The sequence below is a fragment of the Micromys minutus genome, assembly GCF_963924665.1.
Source record: "Micromys minutus genome assembly, chromosome: 32".
Lineage (NCBI taxonomy): Eukaryota > Metazoa > Chordata > Mammalia > Rodentia > Muridae > Micromys > Micromys minutus.
Genome location: NC_137967.1, coordinates 3,874,988 through 3,898,754, shown reverse-complemented (window position 1 = coordinate 3,898,754; position 23,767 = coordinate 3,874,988). Strand labels below are relative to the sequence as shown.

The 23,767-nt window shown below is 52.7% G+C and overlaps 1 protein-coding gene across 1 annotated transcript in view; it reads left to right on the top strand.

Annotated features, from left to right (window-relative positions):
• Positions 1-21,900, top strand: part of OTOG (otogelin) — a 58,270-nt gene extending 36,370 nt beyond the window's left edge. The window contains exons 33-53 of the mRNA XM_080908163.1: positions 308-2,013; positions 2,659-2,827; positions 3,099-3,244; positions 3,913-4,002; positions 6,383-6,566; positions 8,646-8,866; positions 9,007-9,145; positions 10,518-10,712; positions 10,913-11,125; positions 11,713-11,817; positions 11,984-12,091; positions 13,181-13,282; positions 13,477-13,575; positions 14,309-14,349; positions 15,699-15,774; positions 15,879-16,057; positions 16,609-16,713; positions 16,916-17,035; positions 17,839-17,884; positions 19,543-19,622; positions 20,548-21,900. Coding sequence (XP_080764289.1) covers positions 308-2,013; positions 2,659-2,827; positions 3,099-3,244; positions 3,913-4,002; positions 6,383-6,566; positions 8,646-8,866; positions 9,007-9,145; positions 10,518-10,712; positions 10,913-11,125; positions 11,713-11,817; positions 11,984-12,091; positions 13,181-13,282; positions 13,477-13,575; positions 14,309-14,349; positions 15,699-15,774; positions 15,879-16,057; positions 16,609-16,713; positions 16,916-17,035; positions 17,839-17,884; positions 19,543-19,622; positions 20,548-20,748 — 4,325 coding nt within the window. The 3' untranslated portion in view covers positions 20,749-21,900. The remainder of the gene's footprint in view (positions 1-307; positions 2,014-2,658; positions 2,828-3,098; positions 3,245-3,912; positions 4,003-6,382; positions 6,567-8,645; positions 8,867-9,006; positions 9,146-10,517; positions 10,713-10,912; positions 11,126-11,712; positions 11,818-11,983; positions 12,092-13,180; positions 13,283-13,476; positions 13,576-14,308; positions 14,350-15,698; positions 15,775-15,878; positions 16,058-16,608; positions 16,714-16,915; positions 17,036-17,838; positions 17,885-19,542; positions 19,623-20,547) is intronic.
• Positions 21,901-23,767: the final 1,867 nt, after the last annotated feature.

Sequence of the window (23,767 nt, the reverse complement as noted above, 5' to 3'; positions counted from 1 at the left end):
CATTTTGTTGGTTTCTAAGGATAGAGGCCATCTTGTTGGTTTCTAAGGATAGAGGCCATTTTGTTGGTTTCTAAGGATAGAGGCCATTTTGTTGGTTTCTAAGGATAGAGGCCATCTTGTTGGTTTCTATGGATAGAGGCCATTTTGTTGGTTTCTCTGGACAGAAGGCCTGTCTGTCTGCCATCAGAAGCTGTGCTTGTTCATCACTTAGGGTACCTGTCTTCTAACCTCCTACCTCAGTGCCGCCCCATGAGGACAGCTAGGGGCAGTCACCCTTTTCCTGAACCTCTTCTCTTGTCTGCCCCAGGTGTGGAGCCAGCCCTGTGGGGTCCCACCGAGGCCCTTGTCAATGAGACTCTGGCACCTGGCCAAGTGCTACCCACCACCAGTGACAGTCAGCAGCCTCCTCAGGAGCCCCTTGGAGCCTCTACCCTCAGCTCTGTCCTTGCTCCAGTGACCCCAGTCACCTCAGCCCCAAACCCACCAATGGCTGTCACTGAGAGGCCAGTGGCATCTCCAGGATCCACCCAACCCAAGGGGCAGACACCACTGGGGCTTACAACGTCTAACCTTCCTGCTGGCCACACAGGGGCCACAGCCAGAGAGGGAGGGGCTGCCAGCCTCCTAACCGCTTCCCAGCTCCCAGGGTCCTCCTCGTCCCTCCCCAGCTCTCTGCTGACACCCACATCTGGCACTGTATCAGGCACAACAGAGACAACCAAAGTGACCGTAACCTCTGTAGGGAGTCCCAACACCACCGTTGCTTCCCGGTCACCCCCTGTACCTCGCTTCCCACTCTTGACCAAAGCAGTGACAGTCCCGAGTCGTGACTCCTTTCCTGTTAAAACCACACCCCTGCGGCCATCCTGGCTCTTGAGCCTTTCTCCCAGACCGATGACTTCCCCTGGAGTGACATCCTGGCCCCCCACCTCCCTGGGATCCCACCTGTCAACTGCAGTTACTAAGGTGGCAAATAAGACAGTGACATCCTTATCTGTCCTGGCCCAGAGTACTTCAAGTTCCAGTCAGCCCTCAGCTGTGGTGAGCTCAGCATACAGGGCCCCTGCCAGTCCTCTTGTCACCAAGAGCTTGGAGGTGACGCCAGCCACAAAGAAGGGAGAGGCTGGGCACAGCCAGCTTACACAGTCCCCACCCCAAAGCTCAGCCCCCGTTGACTTGCCTCACCCAGCCCCACATACCACCACAGCCCCTAGGCCTCTAGCTCTGTCCCCAGGGATCCTGGGTGCTGACAGCCCAACCACAGGTGCTCACAGACTGGGGACCACAGCTTCAGCTTCTCTAGAGCCAACTAGGCCAGTTCACGTCCTCTCCGGCCTGCCTCCTGACACCAGCCTGCCCTTGGCTAAGGTGGGCACATCTGCCCCAGTGGCCACACCTGCCTCCAAAGGCTATATCCCCACCCCTCCCCCTCAACATCAGGCTGCAACTTTGGCCACAGCCATGACTATGACCCCACTTACTCAGACACTCCACACTGTGGAGGAGCAGGCACACTCGCTAAGCCCCAAGGTTCCCCAAGTCACAGGTATGGAGCCAAGCTTTGGAGCCTCCGCTGTGACTTCTGGGGTGCCCTCCACAGTGTCTGTTAGTTCAAGGAAGAGCACCACTCAGAGGACAGCCATTCTATCTAAGAAGGTGTCTCCACCCACGCTCATCTCTGACTCTGTCCAGGGAGGGTTCACAGATCTCACACCCACAGTGAGCCTTGCTACTTCCTTAGTGACTGAGGCCGAAGGCCCCCGGGCTGGCACAGATTCACTGGTGCCCACATCCTATCCCCTAAGCCGAGTGTCAGCCAGGACGGCCTCCCGGGAGGGCCCCCTGGTTCTGCTGCCTCAGCTGTCAGAGGCACACGGAACCCCAGAGGGACTCCAGCCCCAAGAGGATCTAGTGCGTCAGGTCACCACGGAGCAGACAGGGCGCTCGGCTCCAGTCCAGAACATAGCAGAGGAACCAATGGAGGCCGAAGGGAACATGTCTGCCATCTGTGTGGTGAGTGATTTGTTAGGTCCTTCAGTTTTGTGGATTGTCCCCCAGACCTGGCCTTCCTCCTGCCTCTAGGGTGGCCACCACCTTAAGCTACGCCTGTTAAGGTTCCTGTCTGTTTTTACTCCATGCTACAAGATGGCAGTAGTGTCCCTCACCTTGCTCGGTTCTCTCTCAAGCTCCCAGTACTTTAAAAATCACCAGGTCCCCCGAAACCACAGCAGGGTCCCTCCTTGCCTGTTTGGGTCCAGGGCTGATTGGATGTTTGGTGTGTTTCTGCGGGGTGTGGTGGGAGTGAGCTTTGGACTGTAGAAAGAATGCGTGGGTGCATGCTTACCGCTCAGCTAGCTTTCCCCACACTCACACAGTCTGGTGCTCAAAACCAAGCAACGGTGTTGCCCACGTTTCAAGGTGGATCTTCCTACCTCAGTTAAAACAGCCCACCACAGGTATGCCCACAGCCCAACCTGACCCAGGTGACCCCTCACTGAGACTCCCTCCCCAGGAGGCTCCTGGTTGGGAGTCAATCCCCCAGTTTTATCTCAGTGTTAGTCGCCCTGACAGGACCTGGCTTGTTCCAGGAAGAGTCCAGGTAGGTAATACCATAAGCTCTGAGGGGGACACTCACGTTGACACTGTTTCCTGCCACAGCCAATCGCTGAGCAAGACTGCGTCCGTCACATATGCCTAGAAGGCCAGCTAATACGGGTGAACCAGACCCAGCACTGCCCTCAGGGTGCTGTGCGCCCTCGCTGCGGGGTCCTGGGCCTCGCTGTGCGGGTGGGCGGAGATCGCTGCTGCCCGCTCTGGGAATGTGCCTGTGAGTGATGGGGGCGGGGCAGAGCCTCTGTGTCTTTCCCCTTACCCCAGCACGCCTCTCCCCCTGATCGGTGTGTTCCCTCCCATACTTCCGTGGGTGGGAAATCTCTCACTGTGGCTCCCGCCCCGACGGCTTTCCTGTCCTTGTGACCTCTGAACTCCGTGAGACACCCGATCCCAGGAACTCCCCCACCCCCGGAGTGTCTGACTCACCTGCCCATCATCCTGGTGGCCTTGGAACCACGCGCTTGTTCTTTCCTGCCTGCCTCCAGGCCGCTGCTCAGTCTTCCCAGACCTGAGCTTTGTAACCTTCGATGGCAGTCACGCTGCTCTGTTCAAGGAGGCCACCTATACCCTCAGCCAGAGCCCGGACGAAACCATCTCTGTGCACGCCCTGGACTGCAAGAGTGCCAACCTGGTAAGGCGCTGCCCCTTGCTTTTCTCTCGGCCAGGACCTGAGATCTGAACTAGGCTGAGAGGGGAGACTGGGCCATAAGATGGAGTTCAAGGAATGCCGGACGTTGCGTAGACCCTGGGGAGGGCTATGGTGGCATCTCTCTTTGCCACCCTGGAGATTTATGGAATGGTAACTGGTCAGGCCAGGTGACTGAGGGGACAAACAGGGCAGAGTGTGTCACCTCCTGACCCAGGGGTCTGCAGGCTTCTAGTCCCTGAAGCGTTCCAGTTTCCTTTGAGTTGACACTTAAGTGTAGAGGAATGGGTAAGCCATTCCTAGGTCGCAGGTGCCACCTGCAGAGGCTGGTCTGCTAGGATAACCTTGTGTGCCAAGGCGATGGAGAAAGTACCCTCCCCTTCTCTTTTTCCTTCCTTCCCTCCCTTCTTCCCTCCTCCCTCCTTCCCTCCCTCTCTCCGCCCCTCTCTCCCTTCCTCTTTTCCTTCCTTCCCTTTTCTCTTCCTCCCTCCTTTCCTTCAGCTGGGCCCGCATGAGGTCAGGTAGGAGTCTATGTACCTTTTACCCAGGGCTACAGATCTGAGCATGTTTCCTAGACTTACACGGCTGGAGGGGAACTTGTGGCAGGGAGGTGGAGCGGTGTCTCTGGGCTGATGAGGCTGGTCTTTCCGCAGGGACACCTGAACTGGCCCCCATTCTGTCTGGTGATACTGAATGTGACCCATCTGGCCCACCGTGTCAGCATTGACCGCTTCAGCCGGAAGGTGAGCCCATCAAAGAGGTGGCCTGCAGGGCCAAGCAGCAGTCAGGGGTGGCCAGCACAGGCAGGGGCAAGCCTTGAGACTTCCTTGTAATTAGGGGCAGGGGTTGGGAAGACTCTCTTTTAAGGATGGTGACACGTCTGTAATCCCAGCACCGGGAAACAAAGGCAGGAGTATCACTGTCTCTATAATGCTAGCCTGGGCTACATAATGAGACTGTCTCAATAAAATAAAATAAAATAGAAAAAAGAAAAAAACAAGGCAAACCTGACAGTCCCATCATTTAGGACTCTTCCTCTATTCTTATGGGAAGAAGGGAAGCAGGCGACATCAGAACCCTTCCCAAGCAGGGATTGTGGAAGTGAGGTGCCCTCAACTGAAGACTCATGACTCATGGTGAAAGCCACCTCAGTCAAGGAAGCTGAAGTGTCCAGAAGACATGGGCTTCCCCTCACAGGCAGTAACACCGAGTGTCCACACACACACACACAGGCAGCGGCTGGCCCTCGTTCTGTTTTCTGAGATCAACACCTTTTGCTCGGCCCTGCCCTCCATCCCTGGTAGCCAAGGTTCTCTGAAGCAAGGTTTGGTGGATGGAGTTATGACGAGTTAGATACTTAGAAAGTGCATAAAGTACACTCCCTTTATTGGTTGCTTTTCTGTTTCTGGGATAAAATACTTCGAACAAAAGCAACTCATTGAAGGGAGAGTCTATTTTGGCTTACGGTTCCAGGAATGGTGGTGAAGGTTTGGCAGCGGGCAGCCAGAGCAGGAGATGAGGGATCACGTCTCAACCACACACAGGAAGCTGAGTGCGGAACAGGAAATGAGGCGGAGCTGTAAACCCACAAGGCCTGCAGCAGTAATGAGCTTCCTCCAGCAAGGCTATACTGCCTAAAGTTCCATAGCCTGTCCAAATAGCACCAAGAACTAAGGACTCCATTCAAATAAGGAAGCCTAAGAGGGACATATTTTATTGAAACCATCACAGTTCCCAAAATCCATTCCTTGTTTTTTGGTTTTTAGTTTTTTTTTTTTTTGTAACCTTGCAATAAAAAGGACATAATTCAAACATATGCACATTTATCATATTTAGTATATATCTATAAATTCTTTCTTTTTATTAACATATATTCAAAATATATGTGCAAAATAACTGTCTAAAATATTGGGTTTCGAACATCACGGGCTTTGATCACCTGATTTGCTGTTACCCTCTCCTGCTTTGTGCCCTTTCTCCTTCCAAACAGTCGCCTTCCATGTTCATGTTCATATGTAATATATATGAATATATATTATGAATATATACATTATAATATGAATATATATTACACACATGTGCACTGCATGAGAAAGTCTTTCTTGTTCACTTAACATGGTTCTCTCTACTTAAAACCATATATTTTTTTTGCAAATGACATAATTTGATCCTTTTTTAATGGCTGAATAAAAGTTCATTACACATGCACAAGTGTGTGTGCACGCACACACACACGTGCACACACACACACACGCACACACACACCAACCATCTGTCCATTGTTGGACATCTATAAGGGTTCCACAAGCTGGCAATCATGAATGGCTGCAATGAACGTGGGTGTTCAGATGCCTCCTCCTAAGGATGTCTTAGTTCCTGCAGGTATAGACTCAGGAGAGGTCGTTAAACTTGGGGATTTGTGAACTCTCTGTACGAATTTGCATATGGCTATATGACTCACATTCTGAACGCAGTGTTTAAGGGATCCTCACCAACCATCACTACCTGTGCCTGCATTTGCTTTTTGCTTTTGTTGGTTTTTTGCCTGAACTGTGGAGAGAGGGCTGATGCCAGGGAAGGAGCAGCTAATCCTCAGGCTGTAGGATCAGGGAACGAGGACCTGCTTAGAACGGATGGGGGTTTATGTGCACAGTGAAATGCAGCCTTCCTCCTGCCGTTGCGGTTCTGGTTTGATTAGTTTTTGCTCATAAAACTGTTTTCAAAACTCTCCCATGGTCTGCTATCCTATGCTTTGGATGCATGTACCCCAAACAGCCTGGCACAAGGGAGGTGCCTAGTGAGTGTTTGTCAGTTGACTGAGGGACAAAATGGATGGGCCCGTCAGTAGGTAGATAGATGGATGGATGGACAGACAGATGGATAGATGGATGGATGGACAGATAGATGGATGGACAGACAGATGGACAGATAGATGGATGGACGGATGGACAGACTAACGGACAGATGGATGGATGGATGGACAGACAGACGGATGGATGGATAGATAAATAAATGGACAGACAGATGGATGGATGAATACATAGATAGATAAATGGGTGGACAGACAGATGAGTGTGTAGGTATGTGGGAGCTCTGCTCACGCTCAATTCCTTACCCTTTAAGGTGACTGTGGACTCTCAAGTTGTGTGGCCACCCATGAGCCGATATGGCTTCCGAATTGAGGATACGGGACACATGTACATTGTCCAGACACCCTCACACATCCAGATCCAGTGGCTTCACAGCTCAGGACTCATGGTCCTGGAAGCCAACAAAGCCAGCAAGATCCAGGGTCATGGCCTGTGTGGTGAGGAGGGACCCAGCTGGGGGAGGGGAGGGCTCCCTGGTCCCTCTCTAGTACCAGGAAGGTTCCCTTAGATCAGGATGCTTGGGGACAGGGTATCAGGCCAGAGGAGGGACCAACAGAAATGCCTGGTGTCTGTGTCTGGGGCTGAGGCAGTTAGCAGAGAACAGTTCAGGGTTTTCTTGCCAACTGTCACTTCAGCCAGGTTTGTCTGTCAGCATCCCTGATGGCTTCCTAATGCCAGATAATCCTCCCTGTCTGCATGTGCAGGGGCCCTTTGCCAGACACTTCTCTCTGAGATCATTTACTCCAGGTCACCCACACAACAGTCCAGGGAAGTGGCCCTTAGTATCTTCACTGAACCAGAGACAAGCAGGGGCTCAGAGGTCAAGTGGCTGTCTGACAAGGCGCATGGCAGATTTGCTCTGACATGCACAGCTAGACCTCAGGCCACAGCATGGAGACAGACAGCACTCTCTTAAGGACTGCGTGGTAACTAGGAACACAGGTGTGGGAGGAGCCTGGGTGCAGGCTGCAGTGACTGTGATGGTGAGTGGTAGGTTCTTCCCTCCCCCCAGTTCTTTAAGTACCAGCCTCTGGGAAGCAAAACAGACTAGGCTCTGGTTTATAGAGCTTCCATCCTTACTGAGAAAGCATCTTTTCTTTTATATACCAACCCCATCACCTCCACCACCACCACCATCACCGTGAACACCACGATCACCTCCACTGTTGCCACTGTCACCGTAGCCACTATCACATCTTTCTCGTCCTTTCTACCATGCTCTGCTTATCTCTGGCCAAGATGTCAGGATCCAGGAGGCCATGTTCTTTCTGGGATACACCCCTTGGGATTCAAAACCCAGACCCAAAATATCACTGCTGAGAAAACTAACAAAATCAAAGAGCTCTGTCTCAAGAAATGCTTTATGTTTTCAAAAGAGGGTGGTCAGAGATATCAGAACAGAAGCCAGATCATTCGCTTCTCTATTCCATCTGAACTGACCTTTGATATATACACTGGGCCCCCTGCAAGGCAACAGAGGGATTTTCAGAGAGATCCGGGAAAGAAGACCCCTTGGCACTCAGCTAAAATTGTTTGTGCAACATCCCTGCAAGCTACTGCTGATGCACAGAACTGGGAAGCTCATGGATGGGTGGATGAGAGGCTCCCTGGGATGAAGGATGTTCAAGAAAGCACTGTAGACCAGAACAAATAAAAACACAGGCAAGAAAACATGCATCTGGAGCTGAGAACACATTGGGCGGTGAGGGAACGACAGGGAAGAGCAGCCACATGAGCTGCTGTCGCACACAAACCACATTCTTGCCCTCATCTCCGCACCCAACATCGCAGAAGCATATTTCCTGAGAACATGAGCTCCCAAATGACTGGTAACAACTCATGTCCCCAGGTTTCCTTCTTCTTATAGCTCTTTACTGCTCAGCATGAGCTTCCAACTCCACAAACAGAAACCGGTAGGACCTCTACAGCAGGTAGTAAGTACCCTTCACCCCAACTTGCATGCCATTGGCTGAGCCTCGGCCACACAGTCACATCCAGCTGCAAGGGAGTCTGGGCTAGCTAGCACTGGAGCAGGCACACAGTCACATGTAGCTGCAAGGGAGTCTAGGCTAGCTAGCACTGGAACAGGCTCCTAGGGGATAACTTTCCATTGTAATATGCCAGCTACAGAAACTAAGAGAGCAGACTGAAGGATCCCTGCTGATTTTTATTCAGATGTAACTATTCCCATTTGCTTCTTTCTCTAATACAGACACATGCAGTACACATTATGAGTAGTATATACACATGTGTATATGCACGTATGCATGTATCTCTGAACCATCTTAAAGTACATTGAAACCACTGAGTCCCTTCTCCCTGAATATTTTTGTGTGCAGTTCTCTACACGGCAGGTGTCCTGGCTCCCCGTGCCTCCCTCCCCTTCCCTGTCACATGGTAAAACTTGGGTGACACTTTTCAGATTGGTCTGGCGATTGCTCAGGGTGAGCGCCATCCTGCAGTTGTTAGTAGTTAGGAGGGCTTTGTGCCTAGTGAGACCGTTATGCCCCTCTCAGGTATCTGTGATGGAGATGCAGCCAACGATCTCACCCTGAAGGATGGCTCTGTGCTGGATGCGTCAGAGGACCCTGCTCCCTTTCTGGACAGCTGGCAGGTGCCCAGCTCCCTGACCTCAGAGGGTCAGACCCGCTTCCGCCCAGACAGTTGCGCCACAGCTGACTGTTCACCCTGCCTCCGCATGGTGTCCAACCGCACCTTCAGTGCCTGCCACAGTTTTGTAGGTGCCCGTGGGGTGCAGCGTGGGGAGACTTCCTGAGCTGGGGAGGGCACCGTGGTCTTCTGGGCAGGGCTAGGCTGAGCTGGGCCCTGGGATTCGGGGCACCAGGGTGAGTCGCACTGACCAATGCATTCATCCAGGTCTCCCCAGAGTCCTTCTGTGAGCTATGGATCCGGGACACAAAGTACGTGCAGCAGCCCTGTGTGGCGCTCACCGTGTACGTGGCTATGTGTCACAAGTTCCACGTGTGCATTGAGTGGCGTGGCTCCGACTACTGCCGTGAGTAGCAGCCAGGGCAACTTCTCCCGTAGATCTCTTGAACCACCATTAGTGGGTGAAAGGGCACCCAGAGCCACCTCAAGACAACACTTCTCCAAGCCTCATTGTTTCTTTACTCACTGATTATATTAATGCACTCATAAATATTGTTTGTATTTGCATGTTATGCTAATGAGCAGAATCTTTTGCTATATTTACATTAACGAACGATAAGCAATTATTTTGTCTTAATTGATTGCTTTTACCCGAATCATTTCTTCACACAGCGGTCATAATAATGATTGCTTTCTCCCAAAATGTCTTGAGTCAATAGGAGATCATGGCTGTCCCTTTCTCCACACCACATGACACATGATCCCTGGCTGGGAGTTTGCTTGACTTTTCTCATCTTTGGATCTCTCCCTCCCTCCTTGAAGACAGAAATGGGACCCACCTCTTCCTTACCTCTATCCCGTCAGAGTTGGGTCAGGCAGGGGTAGAGCGTTTTTATCTCAGGAACCACAGGGACCGCTCCCGAGAAGGCCATATCTATACAAATAAGCAGTTAAAGACAAAAAATGTACAGAGTCGTTTTCAACTGTGCATCTGGGCAGAGAGGGGAAGGGGCCAAAGTGAAGAGGGTAACACCAGCAATTTTAAAAAATGCAACAAAATACAAAATACAGTATGGGTCACAGGTAGCAAGATTTTCTTCTCTTTCTACCCAACAGCCACTTCAACCCAGCTGTTCTAACGGGGAACTTGGATAAACCCTGGGCCTCATTAGAGGTTTACTTGGTATGGGATGGAGACCCAGTAATGGGACTTCCAAAATGCCCAAAAGGCTGCCCCGCATCTGTGTGTATGCTGGGCTGAAACCCCAGATCCACTGTCTCCACCAAGACCACAGGAAAACACTGATCAAGAGCAAAGTTTTTCAAAGGGCCAGATAGTGAAAACCGTGTCTTTGTGGGCCAGACGGTCTCGGCTTCAAGGACTCTATTCTACCCTTGCAGTGTAGAGACAGCCAAAGACCGTATGTAAGCGGACCGGGTACGCTGGCTGACCCCTGCAATACTAGTATTCAGGAGGCCGAGCCTGGAAGATGAATTTTTCCTCAAGTAATGAGGCCTTAACACCAGCAATGCAAAACCCCTCAACATTTACACAGACGAATTGGCACATCTGTGTTCTAATCAAACTTTATTTGTGAAGCAGACAGCAAACACTGATGACTCCCGACCTAGAGGAAGGAGCTCCAGTGCTTATGAGCGCCAGACTTAGGCACACAGTTGGGCAAGGTGGATGCTCTGCTCCTGCCTACACTTGCTGCCCACAGCAGGATCCCTGCCCCTGAACTAGATTGGGGCTGATGCCCATTGTACCCCTACAGCCTTCCTGTGTTCCAGTGACTCTACCTACCAGGCGTGTGTGGCAGCTTGTGAGCCCCCGGAAACATGTCAGGATGGGTTACTGGGCCCACGGGACCCAGAGCAGTGCCAAGTGCTGGGTGAAGGCTGCGTGTGCTCGGAGGGCACCATTCTGCACCGGCGTCACTCTGCACTCTGCGTCTCCGAGGACAAGTGTGGTAGGTCCCCACCCTCCCCAGGTGGCTCCCCTGAGCCCCAGTCTCACACTGTTGTCCCCTTTGCTTCCCGAAGACCAGACCATGGCAGAGGCCACTTTGCACTTCTAGAACTTGGGGATGATTCAGGTTTGGATGAGAGGAATCGTAGCCTGGGGCTGTCTGGTCCTTAGTCCCTGTGCCCCAATTCACCCCCACTGCAGCCTGCACGGACAGCGCAGGAGTACCGCGTGCTCTGGGGGAGACCTGGAACAGCTCCCTTAGCGGCTGCTGCCAGCAACAATGCCAGGCCCCAGACACCATCATACCCGTGGACCTGGACTGCCCCGGTCCCCGACCGGACAGCTGCCCACGCTTTGGAGAAGTGATCCTGTTCCAGCCCACAGAGGACCCCTGCTGCCTGGGGAGTGTCTGCGGTGAGCTGACTTCCCTGGCCTTCAACTGTAAGGCAGCCACCGGCTCCAGCCATGTTTGTTGCATGTCCATCACGATCAGGATAAGACCTGGAAATTAAAACATCTTTTGGGGTGGTCACTGCAGGGTGGGGCTAGAGAACCAGGCTTTGGGGGAGACAGGAGTAGAGGCTTGAGTCGGAATGGAAGGGGCAGAGGCCTGGGGTCAGCTCTTCCTCCTGTAGATTCTGTAAATCACTACCACGGTACCATGCCTTGTTCTCCTGTAACTACTCGGTTGCGTGTGAACCTTCACACAGGCACGAAGTACACCCAGATGAATGTCTGTCTATTCATCTCAATCTCTGCCTTGTGGGGTCCTCAGAGGCAGCCGGTTAAGAGTGGGGGCGGGGTAGTCGGGGCAGCCGGGGCAGGGGCGGGGCAGGGGCGGGGCGGGCGGGGCAGGGGCGGGGCAGGGGCGTGGTGGGCGGGGCAGGGGCGTGGTGGGCGGGGCAGGAAGGGTAAGAAGCCTATGTCCAGGCATCCAGTGGTACGGGTGAGCTATGAGGACACTGGCCCCCAGGTGACGGGTTGTGTGGCCTGCTGCCTAGTGTGTAACCAGACCCTGTGCGAGGGCCTCGCTCCTACCTGCGCCCCAGGCCACAGACTCATCACCCACTTCCAGGACGATTCCTGTTGTCCCAGCTACAGCTGTGGTAAGAGGTTGGAATGGGGGAGTGGGGCAGGCCTGAGATGCTGAGAGTGACTCGTGTGTTCTGAGTCCTGGATAAAATGGGACAGGGACAGAGAGGAGCCCAGACATGGCCAGGTAGGGCCCAAGTTCAGAACTTGCATTCTGTTTTTTTTTTTCTTCTTCCTTAGAGTGTGACCCTGGTCTGTGTGAGGCTGAGCGGGTTCCCACTTGTCGCCAGGACCAGGTCTTGATTGAGGGTCGCCTTGGAGACTCCTGTTGCACCTCCTACTTCTGTGGTAGGTGGCTGTGGGCTGTGCACCAGCTCCTTCCTCTTTCCTGCCTCTGTGGGTGACTGGGAGGAACGGCTGGGGTGCTTATGTGAGAGGGGTAGAGGGAGGAGGAAGTCACTATTCAGAAAGCAATGTGGGACAAGGAGAAAGGAGTCCCTGCTACCCTTTGATCACACTGTGAATCCCAAGACTGTGTTGTCTACTGGGGAAAAAACAAACAAACAAAAAACCAAACTGTTTCTGCTGTGGTGTGACTCAGCCTTAGCACAGACCTTTAATCCCAAAGAATGGAGGTAAAGTTAGTTTGCAGAAGGAAGCAGCCATGTTTGAAAGTGAGGTCTAATTGAGTGGCAGACGAAGTGGCGAATCAGAGAAAGATTTGGCAGAACAGGATATAATTGATTCTCATGAATAGAGAGGAAAGGGAAGGAAGGTACCTAAGGGCAGTGTGTGTGTGTGTGTGTGTGTGTGTGTGTGTGTGTGTGTGTGTGTGTGTCTAGATAGATAGATGGATGAATGGATGGATGGATGGATAGATAGACAGATAGAAGGCAGTTTTATTGCGACAGTTATACAGAAACAAACTAGACACAGGTAAAGACAGAATGAACCAGACAAAGGGAGGAGCCAGAAGATTAGAACAGATTGAAAAGTTAGTATGAGGTTGAGAGGGAAGACAGCCTGAACCAGTCAGCCGGAAGAGGACTGTGAGCCAGGACAGCTGAGCTGAACCAGCCAGACAGAGATCAGGAAGAGCAAGAAAGGGTGAGCTTACTCAGCAGCAAGTCTCAGAGGCTGAAAGCCTTCTAGACCTAGATAAGTCTGTAGGGAAGCTAGAGTCTTCCAGGACTAGGTCAGCAGACGGGGACAGGAAGCCTCTGAGATGACAATTATATCAGGTGAATAAAAGATATGTCTACGCCACCCCTAGGTTGCTGATCACAAGAAATGGGTGTGTTTTCGGGGCCATACTGTGGGTAGATATAGAATGAACATGTAGGATCTGATGCCAAAACACCCGAGACCCCAAAATGCTGCTTTGAGCTGGTTAGAGACCCCAACAGCGGTGACCCTTCTGTTGCCCCACACCCACAGGCTGTGGCGAATGTCCTGATGCCTTGCCTGAGTGTCAGGAAGGAGAGGCACTCACTGTGCAGAGGAATACCACGGAGCTCTGCTGCCCTCTGTATCAGTGCGGTGAGTCCCAGCTGGGGCTCAGTGAGGGTGTGTGAAGAGATGGTAGCCTTAGGAGGGGTGTGTGGGTACACTGTATGGATATGAGAAGACTGGGAGGTGGCGGTGCTACATCCGTAAAGAGCATCTGTAAAAGTCCAAGGTGTCGGAGACTAACTTGTCGTCTGTCTTCCCTGCTCCGGCCACTGGCACTCCAGTGTGTGAGAGCTTCCGCTGCCCGCAGGTAGAGTGTGGCACGGGCACGTCCCTGGTGGAGGTGTGGAGCCCGGACCGCTGCTGCCCCTACAAGTCCTGTGGTAAGTTTCGGTCAGGTATGGGTAGGAGAAAGAGCCTCGCTACCGCCAGTGTTGCTGAGATCAGCCTCCTCCTCAGGATCACAAACGGTCTCTTATTCAAAGCCTCCTTCCTGCCATCACCTGATTGTCCCCATAGTCTGAGTACTCGGGTCTTCCTGGAAGGCCACCAGGAACCCTACGACAGTTATCAATACCGAGCGGTGGTGAGCTCTACACTAAACCCTGGAAGTTACTTAAAAAAACCGGGAGACCGTTCCGCTTCCGGCTTCCGGATGCCTCTTCCAGATACATGCTACTCAAGGACAGGATGGTCCTCAGCTTTATTCCTCGAGTTGTCTTCGGGGAGCCACAGAGCAAGCCAGCCATCCCAGGGAACCCCGAAGAGACCTTCCCAGCTTCTCTGGCCTGTGGCCCTTGGTCCTCAAAGTTAAAACTGCTGTGCCCCATACTTTTGTCCCCAGTGTCTCCAGTCCACCCGCTCAGCTAACACTGCCCACGGGTTGTACCCCAGGGCTCAGCTGTTGGACCATACATGTGTGACATCTTTGCACCGGTTATTCCTGGAGAGGCTCTACTTTCCTGGGGGGGCATGTCGGGGTGAGGGGAGGTTGACAGTTTCTCTGCCCAACCCTCTGGGGTGAGCTAGGGTGGGGGTTGTGCCGTTGGAGGAGCAACTGCAGTGAAGCAGTGTCTGAACATCCCTGTGAGGTAAGTTCCGGCTTCTGTTTTTCAGAGTGTGACTGTGACACTATTCCTGTACCCAGATGCCATCTGGTATGGAGACCCTGCCCTTCCTACCCACACTATGATTCTATTTCCCCTTCCTTCTTGTCTCTTTCCCGTCTCCTGGGGATTCTTCCTTTAACCTAGTGCAGAGAGCTCTGGGTTTTAAATCAGCACGCGCATCCCAAGCTCTGCCCCGCGCTCTGGGCACCACGTCCTCTCTTAGGAGAGTCAGCTCAACTGTGCCGAGGAGTAAGGACACAGATCCTGCAGGTGGTAGTGATGATGGTGGAGATGGTGGGGAGGATGGTCAGGATGCTGAAGATGATGAAGGTGGTTGTGATGATGAAGGTGTAAATGGTGATACAGGGGATGGTGGAGTTGGTGATATCCCGGTGGCAGCCGCCGAGACCTTACCATTGGCCTGAACTTTCACAGGTCTTTTTAATTGCATTATCTTATTAATTGTTATGACGAGTCCAAGAGACTGATTCTGTGGTGATCTCAATTATGTAAACAAAGGAGCTGAAATTCCAGGGGGTGAACCTGCTAAATAGATGGGTCAAGATTAGGCTCTCGTGAACCCTTAACCTTCAGGGGGCGTGGCCATTAGGAATGTTGTTAGGAAAAGGATGAAGAGAGAGTGGGGGGAGGGTTATGGCCCATGGAGGTGTGTCAAGGCCTGGAGGCTAGGGGCCTCTGGGGGATCCATGTTGGGAATCCATGAGGGACCACATGACGGTATAGTACGGAATAGAGCTTATTCAGGTCTTGGGGGAGTTAAGAGGGTACTAGAGGCAGAGAGAGAGAGAGAGAGAGAGAGAGAGAGAGAGAGAGAGAGAGGAATAGAGGAGTAGAGGCCGGCCATGAGCACTTGGAGAGAGAGGGGGAAGGAAAGGGGAAGAGGAGGGGTGAGGGTGGGAGAGCAAGAGAGAGAGGAGGGGACAGACAGCCTCTTCTATAGTGTCAGGTCACTGGGGCAGAGCATACCTGAATATTGCCAGGTAACTGAGAGGTGGAGTTTACAGAATCCCAACAAATGTGTGTAATGTTACACTACGCTGTTTCCGGATCGTGCACACCCTGCCTTGTCCCAGCACACGGTTTACACTCTCATGCTCCTCCCCCATCCCCCTTTCTAACGGGAAACTGGTAAAGAGGGTAAAGAGAGTGAGCGGTGGGTAAGGTGTGAGCCAGTGGCTTGTGGGGTGGCAGTTTTACGGCTTCCTTGCTGAGGCAGGAGGCTGGCCAGTGGAGAGAGTGACTGAGCTTCTGAATTCCAAGGGATCCTAGGCTTGCCATCTCTTCCTACCCACCGCACAAGGGCCCAGAGGCCGGCTGTTTCTGAGGGTGGGGTCGGGTTGCCCGCGGTGGACACTGACCTCCGCCGTCACCTGCAGTGGGAAAAGTCGCAGCTGGACGAGGACTTCATACACAGCGCGGAGAACGTGTGCGGCTGCGCCAAGTATGAGTGCGGTGAGTGGGAAGGGGCGGATGGGAACCTCAGGTGGGCCAGCTGGGAAGGGCCGGGGCGGGTGGCTGGGCTCTCCGGGACAGGCCCTGCCCTCTCCCTCATCCAGTGAAAGCCCCCGTCTGCCTGAGCCGCGAACTGGGTGTGATGCAACCAGGCCAGACTGTGGTGGAGCTCTCAGCGGATGGTGTGTGCCATACGTCCCGGTGCACGGACGTGCTGGACCCTCTCACCAACTTCTACCAGATCAACATCACCTCCGTCCTCTGTGACATGCACTGCGAGGCGGTAGGCACCGTGTGGAGAGCCTGTCTTTGGGAAGGCTGGGCTTGCAGAGCCTTGGGTTGCTATCAGCTCCAGAAATGGAGTCTAGCGGGGAGCAGGCATCAGCGGCCCCTCCAGCTAGGGGAGGCTGGGGCAGGGGCTAAGTTGTAGCCTGGGTCTATGCAAATACGACTTGAATGACTGTTAGAATGATGCCCATCTTTCCGCTGAGAAAGGGGGACTTGGTGAGGTTGAGGGGTTTATCACAAAGCACAGGAGGGACTGAGATGATGGTGGAGCTCTGAAACTTCTACTGCCCCATGCTGACAATGCTGTCAGTGGTTGGGCTCCCACGGTCCCCAGGGCTGGGGGCTGCTGATAATGGGGTTTCAGGCAAAGACAGGAAAGCCCTGCCTGCCTGAGCAGAAGCAGGGGGAGGCTGTGGGTCTCCTTTCTGAGCATCTGTAGATGCTCTCCTTGAGCGCTGGGCTCCATCAGAGACAAGCAGGCACCAGACACCTGGAGGGTGGGTATGGGCATGAGGCTGATGTCACCTTCTCTACCCTGGCCGTCAGAACCAGGAGTATGACCACCCACGGGACCTGGCGGCCTGCTGCGGCTCCTGCAGGAACGTGTCCTGCCTCTTCACCTTCCCCAATGGCACCACTTCCCTGTTCTTGGTAAATAGTCTGTAAGCTCACCTGGGAATGGGTCCAATTAGGGCACTAAGAACCTAACGCTAAGACCACGGTTCTCCCTGGGCCCCAGACTCGAGCTTGGTTATGGAGCACTTAGCAGCACCCGGTCCAGGGCTTTACATGTCTTCAGACCATGCTGCCCATTGGACCAAACGTCCTCACTGTCCACCCATGTGTTCTCCAGCCTGGTGCGTCCTGGATTGCAGACTGTGCTCGCCATCACTGTGGCAGTACCCCCCTGGGTGCGGTACTTGTCCGCTCGCCCATCAGCTGCCCTCCGCTCAACGAAACCGAGTGTGCCAAGGTCAGCATCTCCTTCCTCTGAAGCCGGCTTCAAGCTATGTGACTGGTGGGAAGGAATTTGGTTCAGACTCCTGCACATTCTCCTCAACCACACCCCGTATCTACAAACACCTGACCACAAACCGAAGCACGCAATCACATTGCCAAGTGTTCCAGGACACAGCTCAAGTCGTTGATCGTCCCTACGTCGTAGGGGACATGGGTACATTCAGCATGCCAGTATGTGTACTAGATACTGGCACGCCTGCACATACATGTGCTGGGCTTATGCATACATGTATGATTTAGGATTATAGGGTGGCGTGTGTCCAGCCTGGTGGAGAAGGCTCTCAGTGTGGGTATAACACAAACAAAGGACCCCTGGAGGGCTAAGTATTCCCGTTGAAATGATAAGGTTCCTAAGATGAATAGTAGACATTTGAAGATTTCTGCATCTTTAGACAGTACACACACGGGGCTGTGTCTCATTAGGTACGGTGCTTAGCAGCATGCAGGAAGCCCTGGGCTCAGGCTCTCCTACAGAGCTCTGGCTTTGGGGCACCATGGGAAGGAGACTCACTTTATGTATTATTTTTATGTATCATTTATTTAGTTGTTCTTAGAGACAGGATTTGACTTTGTATTCCTGGCTAGCCTGGAACTCACTCTATAGACCAGGCTGGCCTAGAACTTGTAGACATCCTCCTGGGATTACAGGCACGCACTGCCGTGCCGAGCTCTCTAAGACCGTTTTCGCCTCTACCTGAGATCTTGGCTCCTAGACTGGAGCGTGGATTCCCCCGTTGACTCCTTTTCTCCCTCTAGGTCGGTGGCTCTGTGGTACCGTCCTTGGAAGGATGCTGTAGGACATGTGAGTGAGCTTGGTGCAGACTCAGAGTTCAGTGCGCAGGAGGGAGGGGCACACTAAGGTGACCAAGGGACCGTGCTACCAGCCTGGCATCAATGGTGGTAGCTGTTGGGATGAGGAAACAAAGGGATGTCCCCATCAACTGAGGGTCATGGCAACAGCACAATCAGGTGTTCAAAGGCCACGTGTTAATGAGCTCTGACCCAATACAAGGCCTCTTCTTATTGGAGATAAAAGACAATAGACACTCCTCAGTCACCCTCCCTTCTTTGGCAACGATGAAGACTCCAGCCCACACGTGCCCCTCATTGGTTCTGTGGCCCATGAGCTCTGGCCATGAAGCTGCCTCTTTGGAGAGACTTAGGTTTTCAGTCCTCTGGTTGTCAGACAGAAACCTCTTTCTCTCACTTTGCTCCTGGAATCCTGAATACCCAGAACTAGCAATTAACTACATGCACGTGAATGAACCAATCAGCCTCAACCTTTGCTCATAGGCCTGCCCTTCTATGATGCTCAGATCCTGTATCCAAAGGGCCATAGGCTTTGAGTTCCTTATGCCCACATAACTTACTACAGGAGAGCTTGGCACCAGACCTTGATTGGCTCATCCATGAACCATAACCTCATGCCCCCTGAATGTTCTGTGTTCTCCATGTGGTCTGAACCCTATGCCCCTCTCCTCAGTTTCCCAAGAGGCTTGTTTCTCATGGTTCCTATTAGACCTACCCCTCCTCCATGGGCTAGCATCCACTGCTGCTCAGTGACTGTCTCAGAAGCACATAAAACAGGAAGCAGGCAAACACATAGTTATTCCCAAGCATTCCTTCTAGACATTCCCAAGCTCTAAGGGTGATGGAAAGGGAGACCCCTTGCCTCTGTCTGGTGAAGGCCATTTAGCCCATATGCATTCTGGGTATTGAGACACATCTGGGTTTTAGTAGCTCCCACTTATCTGGTACCTGCTCATGTCCTAGGGCTCCGTTCCTCCCCCTTCCGAACACTCAGCCTTCTTCATTCCAGGACCCACAGGGCTCTGGCCATGGCAGACCTTAATTCTCCTGCCTGTCTGTGCTGAGTCTCAGAAGTTAAGAGAAAGGACTCTCTACCCAGTTGGTTTTTCATGGGTTCTGTGGGCTTTCAAGCCCATGACTCTAGCAGATAGCTACTGAGTGCCGGGCACTAGTGTGGGGACTGCGGGCATGGCATAAAGAAAGCTTTGTGACTGTTACTTTAGTGGGGTGAACGAAAGAACAGGCATATAGATCATAGGCTGGAGGCTTTGAGTTTCTGCGAGATCTAAGTCATAAAGACTCTGGTGGGGTTCATCACACCAGAGTCCACAACCACGCGTGCCTCCGTACCCAAACACAACACCGTCTGTCACCCCTGGGCACACCTTCACACCTCCCCTGTGTTTCTGACGTATGAACAAAACTTTTGGATTGAGAATAGAAGTCATACCGCGCGGGCCTCACGCTCTCTGTCGCCACCCGTGTGTCTTCCTCTGTCTCAATGGGTTAATGGTGTCTTGCTGGAGGGGACAGGAATGTGTGGGCACACCAAAGTGGAAGAGGAACACTCTCACGTGACATGAACTACCCCAGGCTGGGCATCTTGATGTCAGTCTGGGACACAACTCTTGCCCACTCCACCCCTACCAGGTAAGGAGGATGGACGATCTTGCAAGAAGGTGACCATCCGCATGACCATCCGCAAGAACGATTGCAGGAGTAACACCCCTGTGCGTGAAGGGATGGGCATCTCGGGGTGGTGAGATGGTGGGGTGGGGGTGGTGGAATGGTGGGGTGGTAGAATGGTGGGGTGGTGGAATGGTGGGGTGGTAGAATGGTGGGGTGGTGAAATGGTGGGGGTGGTAGAATGGTGGGGTGGTGGAATGGTGGGGTGGTGGAATGGTGGGGGTGGTAGAATGGTGGGGTGGTGGAATGGTGGGGTGGTGGAATGGTGGGGGTGGTGGAATGGTGGGGTGGTGGAATGGTGGGGGTGGTGGAATGGTGGGGTGGTGGAATGGTGGGGTGGTGGAATGGTGGGGTGGTGGAATGGTGGGGGTGGTAGAATGGTGGGGTGGTGGAATGGTGGGGTGGTGGAATGGTGGGGTGGTGGAATGGTGGGGGTGGTAGAATGGTGGGGTGGTGGAATGGTGGTGGTGGTAGAATGGTGGGGTGGTGGAATGGTGGGGTGGTGGTGGGATGGTAGTGGTGGGGGGGTAGTGGTGGTGGGGTGGTGGTGGTGGTGGAATAATGGGGTGGTGTGGTGAAATGGTGAGGTGGTGGTAGTGGTGGAATGGTGGGGTGGTGGAATGGTGGCATGGTGGAATGGTGGGGTGGTGGCATGGTGAAATGGTGGGGTGGTGGAATGGTGGGGTGGTGGTGGTGGAATGGTAAGGTGGCGGTGGGATGGTGGTGGGATGGTGAGGTGGTGGTAGTGGTGGAATGGTGAGGTGGTGGAATTGTGAGGTGGTGGTGGGATGGTGGTGGGATGGTAGGGGAGTAGAATGGTGGGGTGGTGAGGTGGTGGTGGTGGAATGGTAAGGTGGCGGTGGGATGGTGGTGGGATGGTAGGGGAGTACAATGGTGGGGTGTTGGAGGTTGAGGGCCTGGAGAGGCAGATGTCCCCCAGGCTACCTTGCTGACATGCTTGGTCCACAGGTGAATCTGGTGTCTTGCGATGGGAGGTGCCCTTCTGCCAGCATCTACAACCACAACATCAACACCTACGCCCGCTTCTGCAAGTGCTGCCGGGAGGTGGGGCTGCAGCGTCGCTCTGTGCAGCTCTTCTGTGCCACCAATGCTACCTGGGTGCCCTATACAGTACAGGAGCCTACAGACTGTGCCTGCCAGTGGTCCTGAGGCCTGGGTGTCAGGGCTGGGCCACCCCTGTCACTCTCATATTATCTATCCAGCTGGTCTAGGTGACAAGGGGGAGAGGCTAAAGGTGGGAGATCTTGTCTGTGGTATATGAGTGAGTTACAGTAGACAGCATCCACGAGGGACCAGAGCCTGCCCCGCCCCCCTAGTCCCTGTACATGCACATAGGAAAGCACCATTGCTCAGGGCCTTTGGAACCCAACTCTACATGGCTTGAGGTCGGGAGGGAAGCTGCAGACCCAGTAGCTGAAGGCCTGATGCATCTGTGACTCTGGTTGGGCTTTCTTAAGAGAGGGACCGAGACTTTCTTGATACACTGTAACCAGAGAAAAACCCAGTGTTGGCTTAGGGTTAAAATTTGGTGACTGTTTCTTTCTTGGTCCTCTTAACAATGGGAAAAACATAAGATGAGGAAAAGGGACTTAACGGTTCTTCCCTTTGTCAAGAGACCTAGAAGCCCCCAAAGCACAGAGGGTGGGCTTGGTGCTCGGGGCTGTCCCTGGAGTTCTATGAGGCCATTCTGTGGCTGAGCAGTTGGCTGTAGACTCCCTGAGCCTCAGAGGGTGCCCCGACACTCTTATCTGGAAGAGCAGGCCCAGGTCCGTGCCTCTCTGTGTCACATGCTCACCGTCTGAGTCAGTTTTGTAGATGTGTGAAGGATGAGATTCTCAGCAAGGGCCCAGGTATCCATCCCACCATACCCATGGTGGTCAGCCCACCCCTCTAAGTTCTGGTGTGTAGCTGGCATTTTCAGCCTAAAGTTCTGTCCCTTTTCTCCAAGCGTGTGAGAAGTGTGTCTGTGCCAGGTCTTACACGTACGTTTGTGACTCAGTGCTGCCTGATTGTCTATAGGTGTCTCAGTGAAGAATGTCCATAGGTGAAAATACAGCCATGTGAGTTTGCAGCCCAGGCGGCCCTGAGTGTCTGTCAGAGCCAAAGTGTCCTCTCTAAAGCCAGGACCAGAGCTCCTGTCCACAAGCCACTTTGCATTTTCTCCTTCCTGCACTGCTTTGTGCTACTTGGTCTCAAATGTCACAACTTGCTGCTGTTCAGGTCTCACCACTGCCGTGACGCCCCTATGGGGTAAAGGTACTGTGTCAAGATGGTCCCCACATCTGCTTTGTCTCTGTGACTCCTCTGTGTCTTCTTCGAGTATCTGTGTCTTTTCCATGCATCAATAAATAAACTGCAAGAAATCTTCCAAGCATCTCCAAAGATGCCAGGCTGGCCTTGAATTTAGGAGAGCAGCAGCCGTGAAGACCCCTGGGTGGGCCCTGGGGGTCTGATGAACTTCTGCATTTCACCTGGTTTTTTCCTTCATCACCCCAACTCCCACCCAAGAACCCTTACTGCCTGCTCCATCCCCAACATTTCAGCCTGCATTCCCAGTGCTCCTGTTAGGTCACTCCTGGGAAGACCAGAAACAACGATCCAAGGATAGATGGACAAATACCGGCTCTGTCCTGCACCATGAAAGTGAGGACTCCACTGCTGTGCCCACACTGTGGAGCAGGCAGGATGGAGGCAGGGCAGAATACCACAGTTAGTGGAGTTAGGTCATCATCTTACATGTCCAAGAATCTCTCAGGCGTGATTGAGTTAAGGATTTTAAGAGGAGGAAATTAATGTGGATTATTCAGATGGGTGCTTAGAAAGAGGGCAGGAAGGCCAGAGTCCGGGAGCAGACACGGTAACAAGGAAGATGCTCTTCGGCATAGGAAAAAGTGGTGATGCCCAGGAACTCTGGGCAGCTTCTAGAAAGTGGAATTCAAGAAGCGACTTCTGGGCTGGTGTCTTACCAACCTCTCCATTGCTGTGATGAAACACTGTGACTGAGGCAGTTTAGAAAAAGACAGTGTTTAACTTGGCTTATGATTTCCAAGAGTTAGAGTCCATGAGGGCAGACTGATGGCAAATCCAGGAGCACACATCTGGTTCCACAACTAATGAGACAGAAAACAGGATCACAAGAGCCTTTTGGAGCCTCAAAGCTTGCCATCAGTGATTCACCTTCTCTGACAGAGCCACACCTCCTAGTCCTTCCCAAACAGTTCCACCAACTTGAGACTAAGTATTCGAACACATGAACCTATAGAGACCATTCTCTCTCAAATCACCATAGCTTTGGAGATGTCTCCATTATTAGGGTTTCTTGCCATGCATAAGAAATTCAATTCTTGGGCCCACTTTAGAAAGCCAGGCATCAGGGCTGTAGAGAGCTCTGCGATTGAAAGTGTGTGTTGCTTTTGAAAATTTGGGCTTAGTTCATGATTGTCGTGCATGTGTCTACATGCAGGTAGAACTCTCATACCCATAGTAAAGCTTTTAATAAAAAGCTGGATATGATGGAATATGTTTGTCATCCCAGCACCAAGAAGGTGAACACTGACACATCTCTGGGGCTCACCGGCCAGCCAGCCTACCATAGCCTGAACCCTAGGCCAACAAGAGACTCAAAAAGTGTAGACACAAGTTCTAATGAGGGATGACACTGGAGGGAACACACACACACACAGATGGGGAGAGAAAGAGAGAGAGCACATTTGCATGGCACTAAGGTCCTAACTCTGTGATATTTGTCATAGCAGCTGTAGTAGGAAACTTATACAACGTCTCAAGAAGAAACCTAACAAAAGAAGCCAAGCCAGGGTGCAAGCTGCAAGCACTGTCTGGGTTTAAAAATAGAGAGCAATTGTAATTATCACTGGGAATAACTCAATAAGCTGGTACAGCCAACACCATGCAGCCCTCTGGTGAACTGGCATGCTGGGCTTTCGAGGATGTGTTACATGAAAATGGCAAATTATGGGTAGATTCCCACAGAACCCACCTCCCTGCTTGCCTGTATGTGGGCCGCACAATCCCATTTGTACAGCTCTTATGCTTTTGAAGGGAATTCACGGCCAAGTACAGCCTTCCTGGCTGTTCTATCCGAGTAGCTAAGGACATCCACAACATCCCCGATTCTTCCCCACATTGCGTACAGGACATAACACGCAAG